Source organism: Mercenaria mercenaria, chromosome 10 (genome assembly GCF_021730395.1).
Source record: "Mercenaria mercenaria strain notata chromosome 10, MADL_Memer_1, whole genome shotgun sequence".
Lineage (NCBI taxonomy): Eukaryota > Metazoa > Mollusca > Bivalvia > Venerida > Veneridae > Mercenaria > Mercenaria mercenaria.
The window spans coordinates 41,470,750-41,491,075 of NC_069370.1; the positions used below are offsets into that span (position 1 = coordinate 41,470,750).

A 20,326-nucleotide genomic window follows, 5' to 3' on the forward strand; every position below is an offset into this window, starting at 1 on the left:
AACTGTTTTATCAGATTTTATAACATCAATTCTCGCACGAAGCTAACAGTTTTAGTACTATTTTTCTTAACATCACGACATATGCTTGATTTTTAAAACTCAATTATTTTCTAAAGTGTAACAGGCAATAAAATGTGGCTTTTGAAGTCTGCAAAAAATCGTTAAAACTTTCAAATACCATGTTTATCAATGTAAAAATTATTTTGCATCTGGGAATCAAACCCGTATGTAGGGATTGATTATTCAATTGGAACTGATGAAAGTTATCAATGCAATTGCTAAGTATTGCCTCAAACTTGAGCTAAAGAGCTTTTTGATTTCTAAGAGAAGTTTTCCCTTTGAGTAGATCTCATGTTGAGCAGATCTCATGTCATGTTGAGCAGATCTCATGTTCATGAAGAATACATCGATTTGAAAATCAGGTGCTTTAGGCTGAATAAGTAAACATGATTCACGACTCAAAATAGTGCGGGGGAGTAATACATCTCAAGTCTTAATTAGCTATCCTTGAAAGCTAACTTCAAAACAGCATCATCTGGTTAGGAAACAAAAAACCGACAAGTCATTCATTTATTATTTTGAAATTATCGATCATGTGCGTTAAAATGCAATTGGTCACGCATGCGTTGATCTGTGACAGCGGTAATCGATTGCGCCATAAAACAATAGGCTACGTTAGCTAATCTTGATAATATAAATATCTTACTCTATCTTTGAAAGGGCAGCCAAGCGAATAAGTACGGGGGTCATGACGGGACAAAATATAGTCGATACGAAATGATGGATCATCTATGTTATATTGACAGGCGGGGAGAAGCGTGTTTTGACAGGTCTTAAACTCGTAACGGCCTTTTACCATCATTACTTATGTCCGTAGTTTTCCTCGTGTTTATGACATAAACCTTGGTGAAAATGGGCCAAATTTTCGGCAATAAAACTTAAGCCATAAAACGTTGAGGAAGGTCTTATGAATATTATTCATAAATATTGAAAGTTACTTAATAAATAACTATGAAAGCTTCCTTATTCCGAAATTTATCTAACACTTAAACATTTAATACTGTGGCTGAAGGCAATGCAATACGAAACTGCACATGTATATTTCAGATAGGCGCAGCGGCTAACTTTGTTGGTCAGGTGTCTTTAAACAGAGACATCCGCTTCCATCAGAGAACTGTCGATCCATATTCAGGTAACCGAATGGATCTTTCATTTATGTAACATCATTTAAGAATCGAAGACGTATGTAGGTTCACTCGAGTCCGCGAAGTTTGATTTAATTAGAAATGATATCAATACGCATGATTTTTGTTGACAGAAAATCAACGAGTGTAGAAAGATGATAACGATATTGTCATTCGTGTGCAGCATATCAGACGTGTCAAGTACCGTGCCTTAAGCAGAAAACGCGTGTCTGCCTTGCTTGTCAACAGTGACCTAAAGATAAGCGTCTCAAGGAGAATAATAATTCTAAATGTATCAATAATATAAAAAATATCAAGAAGTAATCTTGTTAATGTTTAGAGAAATACCAGAAAGAATTTGTCAGTTTTTTTGTTTTATGTTTTATGTCAAACCAACACAATTTTAGGTCATATGATTTCAATGGCATAGATCATTCTGATGGCGTCATTTCAGGCACGGGCAGGCACAACCAGCGACCTTCTGTAAGTCAGCTGGATGGCTTCCTCACATGTAACACACCAAGGGAGATTTCTGAGAAGCAGGAGTATCAAAGTCAGCAGTCTAAAATTTACACACGGACATGGAGCCATCACAAGCATTTGTTTGATGTGTGTTTTTTTCCCCAGTACAATATATCCTATTAATATATAGAGATTTAAAAGTTCATTGTATGAATAAAAAAGCATATAGGCCTACCTAATTTTAAAACTAATTTAGATAATACATGTGCATATAATTGTCTAATTTCCATGTCTAAACAAGTGCATTATTTGCGAAGTTGATGCCGTATTTAATTTGACATTGACCTTGAAAATACATTATTTTATGTGAGTTGACAGCGTACACGTTTTTACGTGTATATGAATTGTTTGCATAGTACCACTACATGGATATATGACATAGTTACTTCAGAAAATTTCTTGCTTCTGGTGTGCCACAGAGTCGGTCAATGCACCGAGATACTGCGGAAAAACAGCAGCGTTAAACTAATAGCATAGGAATCAAACAAACAAGGCATCACATTGACAACTAGTTTGGTTTGGTTTAACAGTGTTTTTCAGCGCTATTTTACTTATTTATGAATTAGTTCTTACCAGTATTTACCGCTTCTCCGTAAATGTATCAGATATGAAGGAAGAAGAACCTCCAATATACTGATATCAACAAGAACGTATCTTCGACCGGAGTTCCAACTCTTCTGACCTACTGACTTAACCAAGCGAGGGGCGCTGGATCGATTTATCATGTGAAACTGAATAATGAATTCTCTTTAACCTCTTACCTGTTGATATTGCTCATATTTGATTCTTAAAATCTTTTTAAAAAATCATTTCGTTTCCATTGATATGTTCCAAACCACAGACACTTTGGGTTTGTAAAGGCCAAGTGAACGGCTCTTTACCATATGAAACATCTTGCCCAACTTCGTGTCTTTGAAATCATTCCATGGGCATAAAATCTGACAAATTTAGTCATTTCAACATGCTTAAATATACCATCAAAGCATTAGTTGCATGAAGTTCAGTCATCCAAAATTTCCAAAATATACTACCAATGCATTACTTACAAACTAGCATTTTCTATGATATCATCAAATAATCCATACGGACTAAAGTTATTGTTTAACCATATTTCAATTCATCTGAATTTAATGTGTAGTAACTTTGGTTATGAAAAATATATAAAGCTATTTTAGGAAAAACAGTATTCTACGTATAAATTGACATGTACATTGCATATAAGAAATAAAGAGAAGTCACTCGGACTATCCGAACCCTGTGTGTCTGTGTTCCTAACTAACTTATATCCGCCTACGCCTTGTGGTGTAATTGCTACATATGAATAACTGTAACATTTTCCAACCTGATTAAAATAGAACTGTTGACATCACAAATTACTATGGAGAGTCGAAATAAATGTTAAAAATGGCAAAATACAAATACCTTCCTAGTTGGTTTATACATTAGAATATAAAACTAAAATAAGATAGCACAATACCTTTAACAATTCTTAAAGAGACATAGTTCATTCGGGTAGCTCAGAATGTTTATTTCATTTATGTATTTCTACTTACAATTTTAGTTCTGTTACTGAATACCATTGCATCCATAAAAGATAAAAAAATGATGGACAAAGATGGCGTTCTTATTCAGATTCTTTTCCCGGATTTTCGTGATACATTCGTGTACGAATTTAATACAATTATGATAGAAAAAAGAACCTAGCTCAATATGAACTACTTTAATTATGAACCACTGACGTCAAAATGACGTCATTTCGAATGTCAAGGTCACCCCATGTCGACGCATTAGCCATACACATAAGAGTAGAGCTATATAATACGAATAGTAGGCAAAGAAAAACTATCGTGAACTTCGTTTATTTCAACATACATGTACTGTCAGATCTGAAAAGGGATACTAAAAAATTCATTTAGTTACGTTCAAGTCGTAGGGTAAAGCTGTTGTTTTGCTTGGTTCTGTTCTTATACGTCCGAAAGACCTTATAGACATTTTTCAACAGCATGCAGACGAATGACTAATTTTATTTTTCATTGCTAGGACAATTGTTTTCTGATTTTAAAGCAGTTCTTTTTTTCTTTTGGTGTTAGTACAAAGAAGATATGAATGAAATACATTTGACTTGAAGCTGCGTTACAAATTGCCTATTTTAATAGCTCATATTAGACGAAAATTGAACAATTTATTGCCTTAACATCGGAGAGGCTTAAAACATTTTTACTTAACAAGAAAAACAGCGCCAAATTGGCTAAAAAAGCAATAAAAACGACTCAAAGTTATAAAGCTGATATTTTTCATTACAGAATATGAAAGATTTCTCCTTCTCTTGCCATGGATCATAAATTTCAAACCATTTCAATTAAACGTATGTGAGGTAGTTAAGGTAAAGAAGTGGAAATAAAGACATATTTCACCCGATTGAACAATTCATTTTGTACAGTTAAAATGATTCTTACATCCAAAATGCAGATCTTAAATATGATATGTTTAAAGACCATTAACTTAACAATAATTTATATCCACCCTGTGTTTTATGGGATTAATGTGCAGCATTGGTTTATTGTGTCTACATTAGGGCAAAAAGGCAAAGAAAGTTAATGTTGCAACGGGAATATTAAGACAAAAAGTACAAAAGGAGCCAAAAGAGAACTCTTCCTCTCATATTTTGAACATTAATATTGCTAAATCGGGCATATGTGCTATTACTTACTGATTTATGCATACTGTTCTTTTTCCATTTCCTTTGTCGACAATGGCGTAACAACACTTCTTATTTTCATCGCATTATTTAACATAATATTATGTACTTTGAAGAATACATCCTCTTTGATGCTTACTGTTTTGTGATAGAAAAAGTTTCAAGTACAATTGCAAAAGGGCATACAGTTTATCAAACATGTGCCTTTAACAAAAAAAATAAGTTTTAGCAATTTTAGAATGACATGCATGTGAAATAAGATATATGTTTTATATCGTGTGTTTGTGACAAAATTAATACAGAATAAAGTACATTGTATAGCAATATTATGAGGATAAATATGTTCGACGCGACTGTTGTGTGAAATGTTACTGAGAAAAAAGGATGTGTTTGATATAAATACGCAACAAGTACCCGTCTCTTTCATTTACAAAGATGCTACATGAACGACAAGCACGATGTACGCGTATTTCTATTCGCAAACAATACAACTAGAGGCCAAGAACGTTTCAAAAATGTAAAAGGATAAGCACCAGTATTCTCACAATATCTTCGACAAGTATTCAGCATGTTATTTATTCATTGCCTTGCCCAACCGGATTCTTATTAAAGCAGCCTTTGAATACACAAATCGGCATAAGTTATTCCCAACAATGCCAACATCGGCATTTTTCACTATACTACTTTATTTCAGGAAAATGATGGCGCAAAGTTTGAAGTGCACCCCTTCCACTGACGACAGAAAACATTGGATTCGACATTAAATATATTTAAACTGCCCACACTTATAACAGAATTTACATATATTTACTGTTAATGTAGAAAATGATGGACATTTTTATAAATTGAACACAATAAGAGGTACCAGATATTTTGTCTGGACTGCTGCAAAAGTTGTGCATATTCAGTACCATACACATACTGTATTCGGCAATATGTACATAGATGTGAACCAGTGTCTTTAAAAGAAGTTTAAGCAGGCGATCGACAGAAAAACAGACACAAAGATCCAAGCACAGTTTTTACCTGAAATTAATTAGTACACATGCCATCGAGGAATTCTAGAAATGCATATGATATTGGCATTACTAAAATTCTAGCTTTCGTTAAATCGTCAAGAATTTAAATAGCACGCTAATTACTATCCGTAAAGCATAAACATTTGATTAATATTCATTTTGTTGCCGCTTCTAGATCTCGTATTTTTTGTATAATCTCGCGAGAATTTCCAAGCTCTATACCGTTATATATTTATGGCCGAATATAAAACTTTATATATGGGTATAAATTAGCAATAAATCATTCCTAATGAGAACAATATTGGCAATTATATTGACAATGTAAGGGCAACATATTTGAAACAATATCAAAAGAAACGCTCAGGAAACATTACTAAATGCTGGCATCAGATACAATAAATGATATTTTCGACAGTTCTTATGGCAGTTTGTTGTTCTTTCGAATCTGTTTTTATAAGTACACATATCATTTTCTTAAACTTGAACTTGCTGAAGACGATAACAGAAAAATGTCAATGTCCATTACAGAGTGAACAAGGCCATATTTAAAATCGTTTTCTTAGTGCATGCATGTTTTTTCAGTGAATTATTGAAAGCATCATGTATATTTCCCGTTATTTGTCACTGGTATAGAACAACAAAATGGATTAAAATTGAATAATAAATATTTCAAAGACTTCAAATATAAAGAAAACGCGTTTATTTAACATACAAGATCGAAATTTATTACACATGTGAACAACAGATCTTGTTTCTACGCCACCCGTTAAAATATTGTATCATGTGTTCACTCAGTGGACCATAGTACGATCTTACACTGAAACAAACACATATCCTATACATGTATCTTTTTTTCTGGCATGGAAATTAACCATTTTAAAGTCTTCAATGTATATATTTGAAGAAAGCTTTGATATTGCGTACTATTTCTGTACTTGAGAGGTCAGAGAAAAGTCACATGAACATGTATTCATATTTCAAATCTTTGTCTAAACCGTGGTCACTTATGAAATATAAATGAAATACCAAGTGAGGTTTGTGATGTACTAGAAAAAGTAGAACTTTGAAAACTACATTAATAGAAAAAAGTTTGAGAAACAAACGCAGTTGACGTTATACAGATATACGTATTATATACCAGTAATGAATCGTTTAAACTGACCATTTATGTTCCCAAGACTGTGTGTGTTCTTATAAAGCCAAAACGTGTTAGATATGAATTATGTATTATATGATATACATGTGCTTTTAACTCTTTTTCATCGTATAATTAAAGGAATAGTCTGATCTTTATATTATGAAAATCTTCCGTGTAATTACATGTTTTAGAGAGGTTCACCATTTAACATCCAACTATCTGGCGATACTTTTATCTACATGCGCAATCTAACACAAGAGAAAGCTTTTTAGCGAAGATTACATTGTTTTACGTGTAGTTTTCAACAAAACATACTGTTCCTCAAACATCAAAGAAATTTCGATTTAGACAAACAGCTGTCACGTGACGTTTCTAGAAGCCGGAAACCAGGCAAGAGAGATAATTTGGTCAGATATATTTTCGAAAAATAACGTCGACGCAAATGATTTTGCTGTAGACAAATGCAAAGAAAAAAGAGCACGCTTCATTCCGTTTGAAAAGAAGTGCTATGGAAGTTTTGACAAGGATAAGACCACAAAACATTTTGGTCCTTGCTTGATAATAAACAAAACAGATTCGGCGGAATTTTCGACGTTATCTTTGAGAACGAGAACATCCAACTTACGAGCTCGGCAACATTATTTTTGTCACTAACGATTTTTTCGCGAGAGATACAGAGGGCGTTGAAAAGCCTACAAATGCTTATCAGCGACAGGCTCGGGAAGCATTGTGCAAGATTATGGCGTGTTAGACCTTGTAATTAATTTTTATTGGCGCTAATTATTTCTCTTTCGTATTTTTGTCATTTCTGTTGTTCTTTTGTTAAGAGTTTTTATCTGAATAATTGAGAATTTTGGTGCATATGGAACACTTTATGAATGCATAGTTTCCTAGTTAAACCTATATGTATAATAAATTGTTTGAGTAACCTACATACGTTATCATAAAAACGCTGGTGTTTTCCGCTTCAACTGCGGCTGAAGTTTCATGAAAATAAAACACACTTAAACGACACCACGAGTATTAATCTAAACAGGACAGAGGACCAGGGGAACATGATGATGATGATGATGACGATGATAGTGATGTCGACGACGACTATGGTGCTGTAAACTAGGATGGACTATATGTTTAACAATCTAATTTCAGATAGTGCCACATTTTGAAGAAAACGTGTGTCTGGTCTATTCCCTACATGGGCATGCCTATAGTTTTACGCCAGTTTTTAATGATAAATAACAACTTAATTGACTGCGTTAGTCACGCATTAGAATATATTATGTAAATTAGACTGAACTAGGGTTGACCTTAAATTACAAGAAAACAAATATTTTATGATGTTGACTTTGCTGTATGTTTTAAAATTATGATATTGGAAGACATTCACGATGCATGCTCCTTTTTCACAATGCATGCCGCTTTAAACTGTTTCGTAGGTTTTTAAAAATATAGTACGAAACTTCAAATATCAAAGCATTCATAAAAAGGGTTCGGTAACAGCTATTTCTACATTTAAATAGTTTTAAATGTTTACTTCCTAATTCAATAAGCGATCTGACTCATAAATTAAAACCAGAATAAGCCCAACAGCAAATTTTTGACTTTATGGCTACAGCCAATTAGCGGAAAATTGACCTCTGTGTTTTTCGAGCAGTAACCGCCCTTGGGCCCCTAATAAAGATGCTTTCAGATAAACAAGGATCTTAGCTACTAAACTGATACAAATCTATACGATATTTTAACGATATAAATGGACATGATTAAATGGACAGTTTTCAATTTGTAGCAGAAATTTATAAAAACACAAAGCTGAAAAAAAAGTTTCAAAAATCAAATTTTTGCACTGTATTTTCATTCATTCGATTTCAACAATTCAAGTAATTTCTCCAGTAAAAATTGTTATTTTAAGAATAGCTATTGCTTAACATCTGAAAGTACATGCTATTTGCAGTAACAACTAAAACGAATCGGTATTCGTCTTCAAGTTTGTACTTATATAAAAATGTTTACCTTCATTCGGTTGCATAAAATGTCATTAAACAATACTGATATGTTATTTTAAGGATTGTTATTGCATAACATGTTACACTACATTCTTAAATAGCAGTTACCATTAAAACCAATCTATATCTGTCCCAAAACTACCCAACTGTAATAGTACTCTAATGTTAAGCGACATGCAATTTGGAGTACAAATAGTCATAAAATATTGCTATCTGCCATTTATCGTATCCGCAATGCTTAAAATTGTAACATTAAGAATAAAATCATCTTTCTACAGTTTTAATGTCATATAAAACGCATAAATGTGAAACACGCGAATCGATACTAAGAGTTAAAAATGATCGATAGATTTGTCGAATTGAACAGATAACCTTAATGGGGTTTCTCTAAATTTTTTAAAGTAATACCTTTAGTGTTAATTTGGTATTGCATGATCACTGTGACTAATGGAAAATAGATATTATGCATACATTAGGCCAAGATAGCAATTTTACTCAGTACAACATTCATGAGTTACAAATTAAGGTTTGTTGAAATCTAATTTACGTAAAACGAAGAACTGTATTCTGTAATTAATACTGACTATTGACTAGTAAGCCATTCTGTGTATAAAAAAAATCACAGTTTTATCTTAGCATTTAGCACAAAATCTAGATCGGAGATTTATATAAACAGTCATGTAGTTTATTTATCAAACTTCATTTGATAATTTAGTATTGTATGAAAACGTAAATTCTGTCAGTTCTTTGTCGTACTATAATATAACATGTGCGTTTGTTTCTGAAGACAACGAACAAGCAGTTGATCTGCAAAACACCATATCAAATACTTTAACACAAGAGACAAAATACTGAAACATACGTGACTACGAAATGTAACAATACGAGACAAAATACTGAAATATACGTGACTACGAAATGTAACAATACGAGACAAAATACTGAAATATACGTGATTGCGAAATGCAACAATACGAGACAAAATACTGAAACATACGTGACTACGAAATGTAACAATACGAGACAAAATACTGAAATATACGTGACTACGAAATGTAACATACGAGACAAGATACTGAAATATACGTGACTACGAAATGTAACATACGAGACCAAATATTAACACATACAAGACCTTGTGAAGATTTTATTCTTTAATGCCTAACAATAATATACACCACATATTATTTATTTATTTATTTATTACCGACGGCATTCTTTATTGTACATTTATTTACAAGACAGAAGGTATTATAGGTCATATGGCGATTTTCCAGCTTTTGATGGTGGAGGAATACCCCAGGTGCCCCTCCGTGCATTATTTCATCACAGCGGGCACTTAGGTAGAGCCACCGACCTTCCGTAAGCCAGCTGGATGGTTGTAAGTATAACTTGTTACATTGTGTAAAGCGTAGATACTTATGTTTCGATTCTGAACACAGGCAGCATGTTGAAATATTTCGTATTCAAACACAGACATATAGTAATTATAATAATTGCTTAAGTAACCTGAAATTACATCAGTAAAACGTGTAATCTGAACTGTAGACTATCAAAACATGATCTGAAACTGCACGAGTGATTTCCGAAAGTTTATCATAACAATACTTAATTTGTTCCATGGGAATATGCAATTTTGAATATTGTATATTTTTTAATATTTCTTTTAATCGTTTAGTGTGCAATTAATAAACGTAGATGCAGCATTAGCAGACATGATGTTAATTGATATAAGAGTAATGTAGTTGATAATACGTTACATCACAGGTGCATATCGTAAGAAAAGTCATTTCGTAAATTCCATTGCTTTCCGTGGAGAACATTAAGAAAATAAAATGGGTGGCTAATGTAGTTTTAACTGTGTTCGTAAGCGATAATGTAGGCATAATGCTATCTAACTAATATTTAATGTTTGCTGTCAGCGCACACATTGGAAAGCAAGCCGGGTTACTAAATGTGGGGGGAAAGTAAGATAGATGTTTTACTTACAAAAAAGACCCAAAAACATTTTAATAATTTGATAAACTTTGATAAACAAAATGTCGGTGGTCTCGATATGCTTTTTTTAGAAACGTTTTTAGGGCTTGTTTGAATTATAAGTGACATTGTGGTGACATAACAAGCACTTTTTTTAAAACTAACAGTGTCTTTTCCGAAACGGGGCGGTAATTTGATATTTTCTGTGGATCTATTTTCAACAAGCACTCGCGACACAATTTGTCACAAAACAGCGGCAAAAATTCAGAAGTCACATTATTTCATACTTGTTACATCATCTAGGACAAATAATTGTTCGTGAACAAAAAACAATGGCGGAAACAAAAAACATAGGAGGAACCGTTTTGGAGCCGATGATTTGAATAAATGATTATGTTTTATTTAAAGCAAAAACAAAATGTGTACAGAACAAAGAGTCCTTCACATGCAAATTCATTTAAATTCATCTAATACCACTTAAAGCTTGAACCGGGACCATCTTGTTACCGTAATTTACTGTTTCACTTTTCACTTAATTGCAATTTGAAAAGGCAATTAATTAATTAAGTACCCAAACCAATCGTTTTAAAAGCATAACCTTGTAACATTGTGAGAAAAATAATAGGTGAGCATTTTATTAAAATGTGATGTCGCGGTATCACTAAATTTGCACCATCCTGATTTCATATTTGATGCATATAAAATGACATCTGTCTCGATGTTTACGACAGAAAATGGACAAAATGAGAAGAATTTATCAAAAAATGTCGAAATAACTTATTTTTAGAAGCTATCAATTTAACAAGGTATGAACTACACGACAATACGTTTTTGCGACAGATGAAGCTCTTGCCCATGACATACGGAAATTGAACAATGTATATTTTTTTGCGTTTGTTTAAGTAGTGATTTTATTTAATACTTAGACTACTTTAAAAGAAAATGTTCACATGCCATGGAACATAAAACGAACCTTCTAGATGTCGGTCTTCCAAAAAAAGTATATTGTGCCATAAATTTACGAAAAAAAAAAGAAGAAAAAAACAAGATTACATCATAATGAACGCTTTTAACATCGGTATGTTCTGTATTGAGACTACACCTTTTTACATAAATCAAACAGATACGCATCATGTACATAATACATCATATAAATCCTAACTCTGAGCCGTATCCCACACGCATGTGGTGGAGCAATGTTCTCCTTGTCTTAGCAAAGAGAACCCGCATAGATTGATAGTTAAGTAAAGATGGATACTGTTCCAGCAATGGATGTTCTTGTTTTGTGGTATGTTTAACGCCGTTTTTTAACAGTATTTTAGTTATTTAAACCTAACTAATGTTCCTGGCTGACTTGTTCTCCGCAAATGACTCACAAATCAGAGGCAGAGGACGAATGACACCAGGAATTATCGCCGCGGAGAACATACGCCTCACTCCGGGACCTCGCGATTCCTAATTGTCCGCTCTACTCTACTTAGTAAACAAACTGGGCGATCCTATGTGCTTTCTAAATAGATAATTGAATTTGTATTTATTGCAAATGACATCCATTTGCGGAATAAATGATGTTGCTACATGTGGCAGAGTATTCAAAAAATCGGTACAAAAATATCAAGTTTTGATTATGATTTAAAGATAGGACCACCACTTTATTAGTATGCGCGTTACCGCAATCGCTATATTTGTTGGTTTTTTTAAACAGTCCTACGGATGATTCTTTACATTATACATGTGGTCCATGCCGTACATAATGTGTTATATACCATCGTTCATGCCTTTAATAAAACACACTATTAAAATCAACAGTATTCAACAGCTTGGCAAAATAAATCATTTTTCAAAGAGAAATAAATTATAAACGAAAGACAACCATACTTAAACGAAGACCGATGACAGCACTATGTAACTCTAAACTTTTATTCCTCAAATACATGCAATAAAACAATGCAAAAATGGTGAAAATTGAAATAAATGCGAAGAAAAAAAACTTTCTCTCGGGTTATTTAGCATTAGGAGATGGGGGCCATGAATGTATGGCCACCCACAGACGCAGATCTGTGATAGATGACCGAAGTATGGTAATTAAAAATAGAACAGTAGTAATGTAATGAATTGTCCCGCTATAACGCAGTATCGTTTTTAAAGAACCAGTAACACCATCGCAGAAACAGCGCGCATTACCTTTAATGAATCGAAAAAAAAAAAAGGATATATGTATTTCACAGAAAATAGGCTCATCAAGTATGCATTACTAATTTTGAAACTTGGTATAATTACTGAAGTCACAATTTGTCCTGGGATTTTCTGTTACGTTTTATTACAGACATGACAATTAAGAAATTCATGAAAAACTGGTCAATGGTATTGCAGTCTGAATTTTTTAAAATATCATTCCAAGTCAGGATTCTTCTTAACGGTTACGTATAGAATAATTAAAAACGGCGAAAAAGTAGAAAAAATATAATAACGAAATCACTATTTTCGTACTTAATTTTTAAGTAGTCACCATCAAAAGTAAACGATAATATTTATAGATCTCAGATATATTCAAGTAACCAGTAAAATATGTCAAGATAAAGCCATTTTAAAAGAGTGTTTACATTTATGTTAACTTTATGAAATTTATATCTTTACTTTTTTGCCTCTTGTTAATACTTCATATTCTGTTTTATGCATATCCTCGTGCATTTTTATGGCTGATAATGATTTAGTTCGTATGTTATGCCGAAGGCATTCTGATTTTATGCTAATAATATTGCTTCAGTTGAGGCCATAATAATTCTTTTAATGTCTAGCATCTTTTTGAGGTTTAGTTTACATATCTCAGCAGAAAGTGCAGTATTTTGCTGCGATCCTTAGAGCACATTTCTATTCGTACACCCCTGGGTTCCTTTTTGTTTGGATTTCATAAATGCGCCGTCATAGTAGATCATTTTTAAGCGACATTTATTTGATTACTGGCAACTGTTGGCTTTGAAGTTTTTCATCATAACATTTTCCGGGCAAATTTTGAGAAGATAATAAATCAAGACCTAATATTCAGATATTATCACACATGCATTTCTTCTATGCTGGCATGGGTAATTAATCGTATGTGCAGTTTCTACAGACAATCAGTTTAAAACATTTCCTTATACTTCTTTTAAAAAACTTCAAATTAGTTTTTGCGTTCAAAGTTATAAAACATTTGTTTCGCAAGGGCAACTTTTACATTTACTTGATTAGTTTTGTTTTAATTTGGTGGACCCTAACATAGAAAACAAGTTAATTTCAGTTTGACCTAACAAGATCTGACTTTGCACATATTTTACCTAACTTTGCACCTCTTTCTGGGTTGAAGTGAAACATGATTCATATTTTTACAAAGAATTAATGCTAATTCAATACACGTCTCAAAAGAGCTGTAAGCATATACTCCTCAAAACCCGACTTTAGATGTTCTTTCGCAAATTGAGGCGCGCTTTGGAGTTTCAGTGTTACAGTCGTAAACGCAGGTTTTTATGCCAAGATGCGAAATAAAGATTATGAAAAGGCTTTGCGTTGTCTGGATTCAGAACAATATTATTGTCCTTAACCCCGCGAATGCAATAAAACCTGACTGAACAGCCTTGTTGAAAAAGGTTTATCAGGTTTCACGCGGGCTTGATTTATCTCCTTTCCCCCTTACGATATTCTGCAGAAAGATAAAAAGAAATGGTAACATTGCTCATTGACAAATACATATTTTCAAACTGCATGTGTATTCTTTTTCATCTTTCTTTTTTCCAACGGAAGTGTCTCAGAAAGAGTTGACTTTGAAAAGCGTTACCGTTGAACATTCAGTACAAACATTTCATGTGTAGTATTGCCATTTTTTACACACTTCAGACACCGGTAAAACTCGTGCAAGAAAGCTAGTTATATTGTACCTTGTTGAAGCTTATCCGTCTACATTGAAATGCAATTTTGTGTATTTATTTTATTCCCATTATCCACTGTAATAACTATGAAAAAGCTTAGTTTTTACTTTTAACAAGTTGAAATAACAGTTTGAAGCTTATCGTCGATAAATTCGGAACGGAAAAATGTTTGGTGTATTTATTTTTTAATTCTACTTATACCATTATAGCATGTTTACTGAACAAAGCTTAAGTACTTTTTAAAAACGTTTAAACACAAACAGATTTCGTAAACATTCCCATGAACAGAACAGAAAATTATCAAATTGATTCATTGGGAGTAAATTATTGCATTTGTTATGCTCTGTTGTGTTATCATGGATTTTGACTCCCCTAAAATTCTATAGGATTCTAATTTGTCCTAATAAATTTAGCTTCTGCGGTGAATATAAATGGGAATACAAATGGGAATTACGACTTTATTTCTTTGTTTCGGAGTTGTTTACCGGTAACCCTGTGTGAAATATGGATGATAAAATTGCACTTTATGTTAACCTAGGGATATCTGACTTTTTTGACAAACAGTGATTATTCGAACTTGGATGTATGGTCTATATTGGGAGTGCGGCAAGGCGTATACATGTCACAATGTTTTTGTTTTATAGCAATTACACACATTTGTTCGGATACACATTTATGACAACACGGATGACCCTAAGTGAAGTTTATGAGGCTTTTATTTCACTTTGTCCTGCTAATCAGTCAAAGGGAAAATATGGACGAATTATCACACACATAGATAGACATGAATCTATTTGTATCTAAATTAAAGCATGTGGTTTAGTGAAGGCCGTAAAAAAATTGTCCAGGACAATGCAGTCCACTAGTACTATGCCAGATATTACCGACATAAGTCTTCAATACATGAATAATATGAAAATTATTCATTTAAAATAGATCATGTCTTGCTTTTGTACTTTTAGTTTTTTTTCTCTCACTTTTTACCATATGAAGTTTGTGATTATTTTTTTTTAAAAAAGAGGGATGATAACTTGAATAGAAGTAATTTTGTTTGAAAGGTCATATTTTGAATTTGGCATAAAACTATTAATATGCTAAATTAGATAAATGTTTGCAATGTGTTTCATTTATTTCTAGTGAAAAAAGGATATAGTTATCTTTATAGCTAGATACTTTTACAACAGTTATTTGAAAATTTTGAATTAATTGCAATAAATTGTTATCTGATTAGCTCGTTTTTGTAAAATCACAACATTTGTTTTAATTCAGACGAAAATAAAAATAGGAGGAGCCTGGGGAGGTTGCTGGATGATTGCCTGTTCTTATTTAACTTCTGCTTCCGGTTTCTCAAAACAAATTTTCCAAAAGACATAAACATCATAAAATTTTCAGGCTTTTCTGTAAATAAATTATTGTATAATTGATTAAATGGTGTTTTAACCCCTATTTTTCAAGAGCTTGTCCAAATTAGAATAAACCCACGGCCCATTCAAAGTAGGATAATCTCGAAAACATCTGTACATTTCGAACCAATTAAATATTGATATTATATAAAATAATACATGATCACATGTACTGCAGTAAGTAGAACATTATAGATTCAACTTGAATTAAATCCTCTACAATTTTTTAGTATGAAATTTGCTTTAACAAGAAGTGGGATGTAATGCGAATCCTCTGTTTATAGATACAAAGCATTATCTAAATGATATATACATCTTACAGACGAATATTATATTTACGAAATATTTCTATTCATTCATAAGAGAGGTAGTTCCCGCGAAAATGATGACAAATAGAATGATATAAATAATGTATATTTTAACATCTTAATCGTATCTTTTTTATGTCATGTATAAAAACTTTAAATGATGGTAACATTTTTCCTATTCGCTCAAGGGTTGAAATTTTATTTTACCAAAACAAGTCATACATCATGGTGTAGTTAAATTTGTAATATTTACTTAACTCGTAAATTTCCGTTAAAGATGTAACTTTAATGTCTGTTCGTTGCACAGTTAATTCAAATTCCTGTAAATCATGAATTACCCGTTTAATGATTATTAATCTCAAGACGAGCCCCAGGAAAATAAAAAATAATTTACTATTATATTTTCATTCCTTTAAAGGCGTTGTTTTTTTTTAAAGATATACAAGATAACAAAATGTTTTCATAGTGACATGTGCATTCGTGTTACAGTTACAATAAATATCAAATACAAAAAAAAATCACCCGACCTGGTGGGCTTTCAAGTTAATTTACTTTAATAATGAAGTATAGAATGTACTTTAATAAATAGGTATGAATAGATACATTGATTTATTTGAAAGATGTTTATAAAATAAAATGCGTGTAATTGCATTTTATGGTTAACCCTGTCCTCGGTAAAATTGTTGTTAATTAACATATTCGGATGCGCATAAGGTTATATGACGACAATGAAAGACATATTCCACACCGCCTTGTGACATGCCTTTAGCAGTTGTAGGTCGGAATTGTTTGTTTAGCCATAAACTTTGAACCACTTCAGCGCAATAAAATACACTATTACATGTCATTTGTTCACCCCATTCATGATGACAATAAATCTTATTTTTATTTTCATAAATAATTTCTTTAAATTACATTAACTTGTTTTTGGTCAACACTAGACAGATTTGTATATCTGAATTCAAATGTAGCATGTTTATTTTCCTTCTTTTTCATATTCAAGGAGTTATGACAAATGATTTATGATGTTCTTTTTTGTTGTTGTTGTTTTTTTCCCTTGTAATTTCACTGTGTTTATAATCAGGATTTACACAAGTTTCAACCTTTTTTTAGCCATATAATTTTCAAGCTGTTATGTTTTCAAATTGAAAAAAATATTCTAGAGACTCGAACTTACCTCTGTTACAAAGAGATTGATATGGTGTCATTGATGACATAGCCATGGTTGTTTTGTTGAAGTCCAGGGCTCCGCTCAAATCCGCTCCAGCCCAGGAATTGTTCAGCATTGGCAGCCTCTGTTGCGGGCTGCTGCAAGAACACGACAGGGCACAGCAGGACCGCTGGTGTTCGTCAGTACTGTCCGCATTTCTGCAAGTATTTGGCTTATAAATACTGTCATAGCCGCCAGGTTTTGGTATACTCTGATCCCGTAAGTTATTTGGCGATCCGTCTGAAGAAGTTGAACACACGGACGAACTCTGTAGCTTCCAATCTCCATTATGTTGTTTATTGTTTTCTGGGTTAAAGGGATACACCGACGAAGACGGGAAATATCCCGACGGCAAAGATCCATACATGTGATAATTTCTCTCATAATTTGCAGCACCGTCGGCATACGACGGCAGGTGCCAGCCACGGAACGCGTAAGGATTCATCGCTGTCATTATTGTAAGAAAACCATTAATTAAATATTGATACCTCCTCAGTTTTGTTTGGTTCGGATATCTTAATTAGAAAATCATCAAAGAGAAAATTGACTTTCGATCATAACAATCTTTGTGCCGTGTATTCCTCTCTTTTTTTTATCAAACGATAATGTCCATGAAATTGAACGTAAATTGATCTGATTTCTCTATGAAACATAAAATCCTATTTCAAAGCGAAGTTCCAACTTCAGAATGAATCCAGACACTTATCCTAAAAGCAAATTACACAAGTTTTATGCCATAAACTACAAATAACGGCGCTGGAATTGTTCAAGTCTCTCGGAGCCAGTTTGTTTCACGAGCCAGTAAAAATACAGTGATACAAGCAGGTAATAAATTATTCCAGCCTCCCAGAGTATACTTCGTTCAAGTTTAAGAGTCTGTAGCGAGAAATGAGTTGCCAACGAAAATTGATATAAAACCGAATACTCAAACAGTGTGCCGTCTTGTGAAGTCTAATCATAACGCAGTAAAATCGCCATCGGTTGTCGTTTAAATGTCGATTTAACCATTTATGTATACGAAATATACGTATACATCACAGGTCAAACGATAGGTGTAAAAGTTCCTATATATAAAACCACAAAAGCCTTTGGACGGTGAAACACTCCTTTCAACAAAAACTAAATAATCCGCCTCCTCATCACTGGCTTTCGACCTAGAATAAACAATAGATTGCAATTAAGTTTGTTTACACTTATTCGTCAATAAAACTATGTGTATTTTAAACACCTGAATTATTTCATGAACGGAAATAGTCAATGATCTGATATTCCTTAAGATATTAGTATAAGTTCGCTACTAAAAATCATCCACGATCTCTTATATCTTGCAATAAAGTCATTGCAAAGCATTCACTACGGATCTATGCTTAGAAAATAAATAATATAAAATGGTCGCCTAAGCCAAGATGTAAGCTGCTTTGTGATTGGATAATTTCAAGCAGCTAGACAGGCAGATGACGATATGATTATTACACGGCTCCGTAGGCAAGATGGGAGGCCTGAATTTTGATATGTAACGCTTTAACGATCCGCAAACTCAACAAGGTATACCAATAAAAATCTATCATGACACAATTTTGAAACAGTAGACAATTTCATTTTTTACACGCAAAACTATTTAGAATTTGAAAAGTATTCTGAACAAAGCGTGCACAATTGGCGTTTTAACTCGTTCTGTATAAGATCCTTATTATTTTTCGACCCTTTGTATACTTTTTTAAAAATGCATGTTACTTTTTCAGTTACAATTAAAAATGATCTTAGTTGTGTACATGTGTAAGCTTATACAGAATCAATTTTGCAACATTAACCTTATTTAAGGGTGCTGCACTAGTCACTTGATTCTTGTTGCTTTTTTCATATAACGTCAACAGTCGCTACCATACATGATCTCAGGTCGCATAAAATGGATTTTGTGATCAACATTCTAACACTGAACAAAAACAATGCGATTTTACTTTTTACTGCTAGCTCTATCAAAATTAGTAAGCCGTAATTAACGGTAATAAAGAAGTGAAATGAGCCGTGCCATAAGAAAACCAACATAGTGGCTTTGCGACCACCATGGATCCAGACCAGCCTGCGCATCCGCGCAGTCTGGTTAGGATCCATGCTGTTCGCTTTCAAAGCCTATAGTAATTAGAGAAACTGTTAGCGAACAACATGGATCCTGACCAGACTGCGTGGATGCGTAGGCTGGTCTGGATACATGCTGGTCGCAAAGCCACTATGTTGGTTTTCTCATGGCGCTCATTAAAAAATGCACTAGAATGCATTATGATTTCATATATGCGCAGGACCCGAAAAGTAAAAAGAAACCAAAACGAAAACTGAAATCCGAGCTTGTTAACTGAATTCTGTCCGAAAAGGTCAAAAGGGCTACGTTTTCCAACAAGTTTGCCGATTTACATATTTTCGCCCTGAGATTGGGATCAAAATTCGGCGTATATGAGAAATTCCGAAACGAAAAACAAATAGCCTTAGTTTGGATTCGGCTTCGGCTCTTTGTATAATGCGAAATGGCCTTAAGCCTTTAAAAATGAAAGAAAGGGGTACACATATGCAATACTCATGTTTATTTCAAATGTTACATAATAGCAGGAACTATGTACTTTAGTTAAAGTAATCGCATTAGTTCAGCATTTCAGAAAATCTTATTTTACGACATACAATATCAAATATACGTCTTGCGGTGGAAAGTGAAGACATATTTAATGCATTGCATGTTGTATAAAGACATCAAATTTTTAAATAAAAGAAGTAAAAATGAAAGAAAAAGAGTTATACATTTTAATAGTCAAATGTATATAAAGAAACATGACGTGACAATACTTATAGGCCTAATGATGTTCCGGAATAAGCTCCCACATCGCGAGTATACTCGTCTAGGGTGAGGTGATTACTGAAGATGATGAGTCAAGGGACCCTGTTTAAAAGTAGTTAAAAATGTCAACCTTAAATT

The 20,326-nt window shown here is 33.0% G+C and overlaps 1 protein-coding gene across 3 annotated transcripts in view; it reads right to left on the bottom strand.

Moving 5' to 3' along the window:
- The window catches only part of LOC123561812 (homeobox protein Hox-A9a-like), a 62,511-nt gene that overhangs the window by 37,990 nt on the left and 4,195 nt on the right, over window positions 1-20,326 (bottom strand). For 2 of the 3 annotated variants that reach the window (XM_045354421.2, XM_053552926.1), the window contains exon 1: window positions 17,332-18,705. In XM_045354421.2, the coding sequence (XP_045210356.1) occupies window positions 17,332-17,818 (487 nt within the window). In that variant the 5' untranslated portion in view covers window positions 17,819-18,705. Of the gene's footprint in view, window positions 1-17,331; window positions 18,706-20,326 lie in introns of those variants that run through there. The other variant, XM_045354420.2, reaches the window with a different exon arrangement.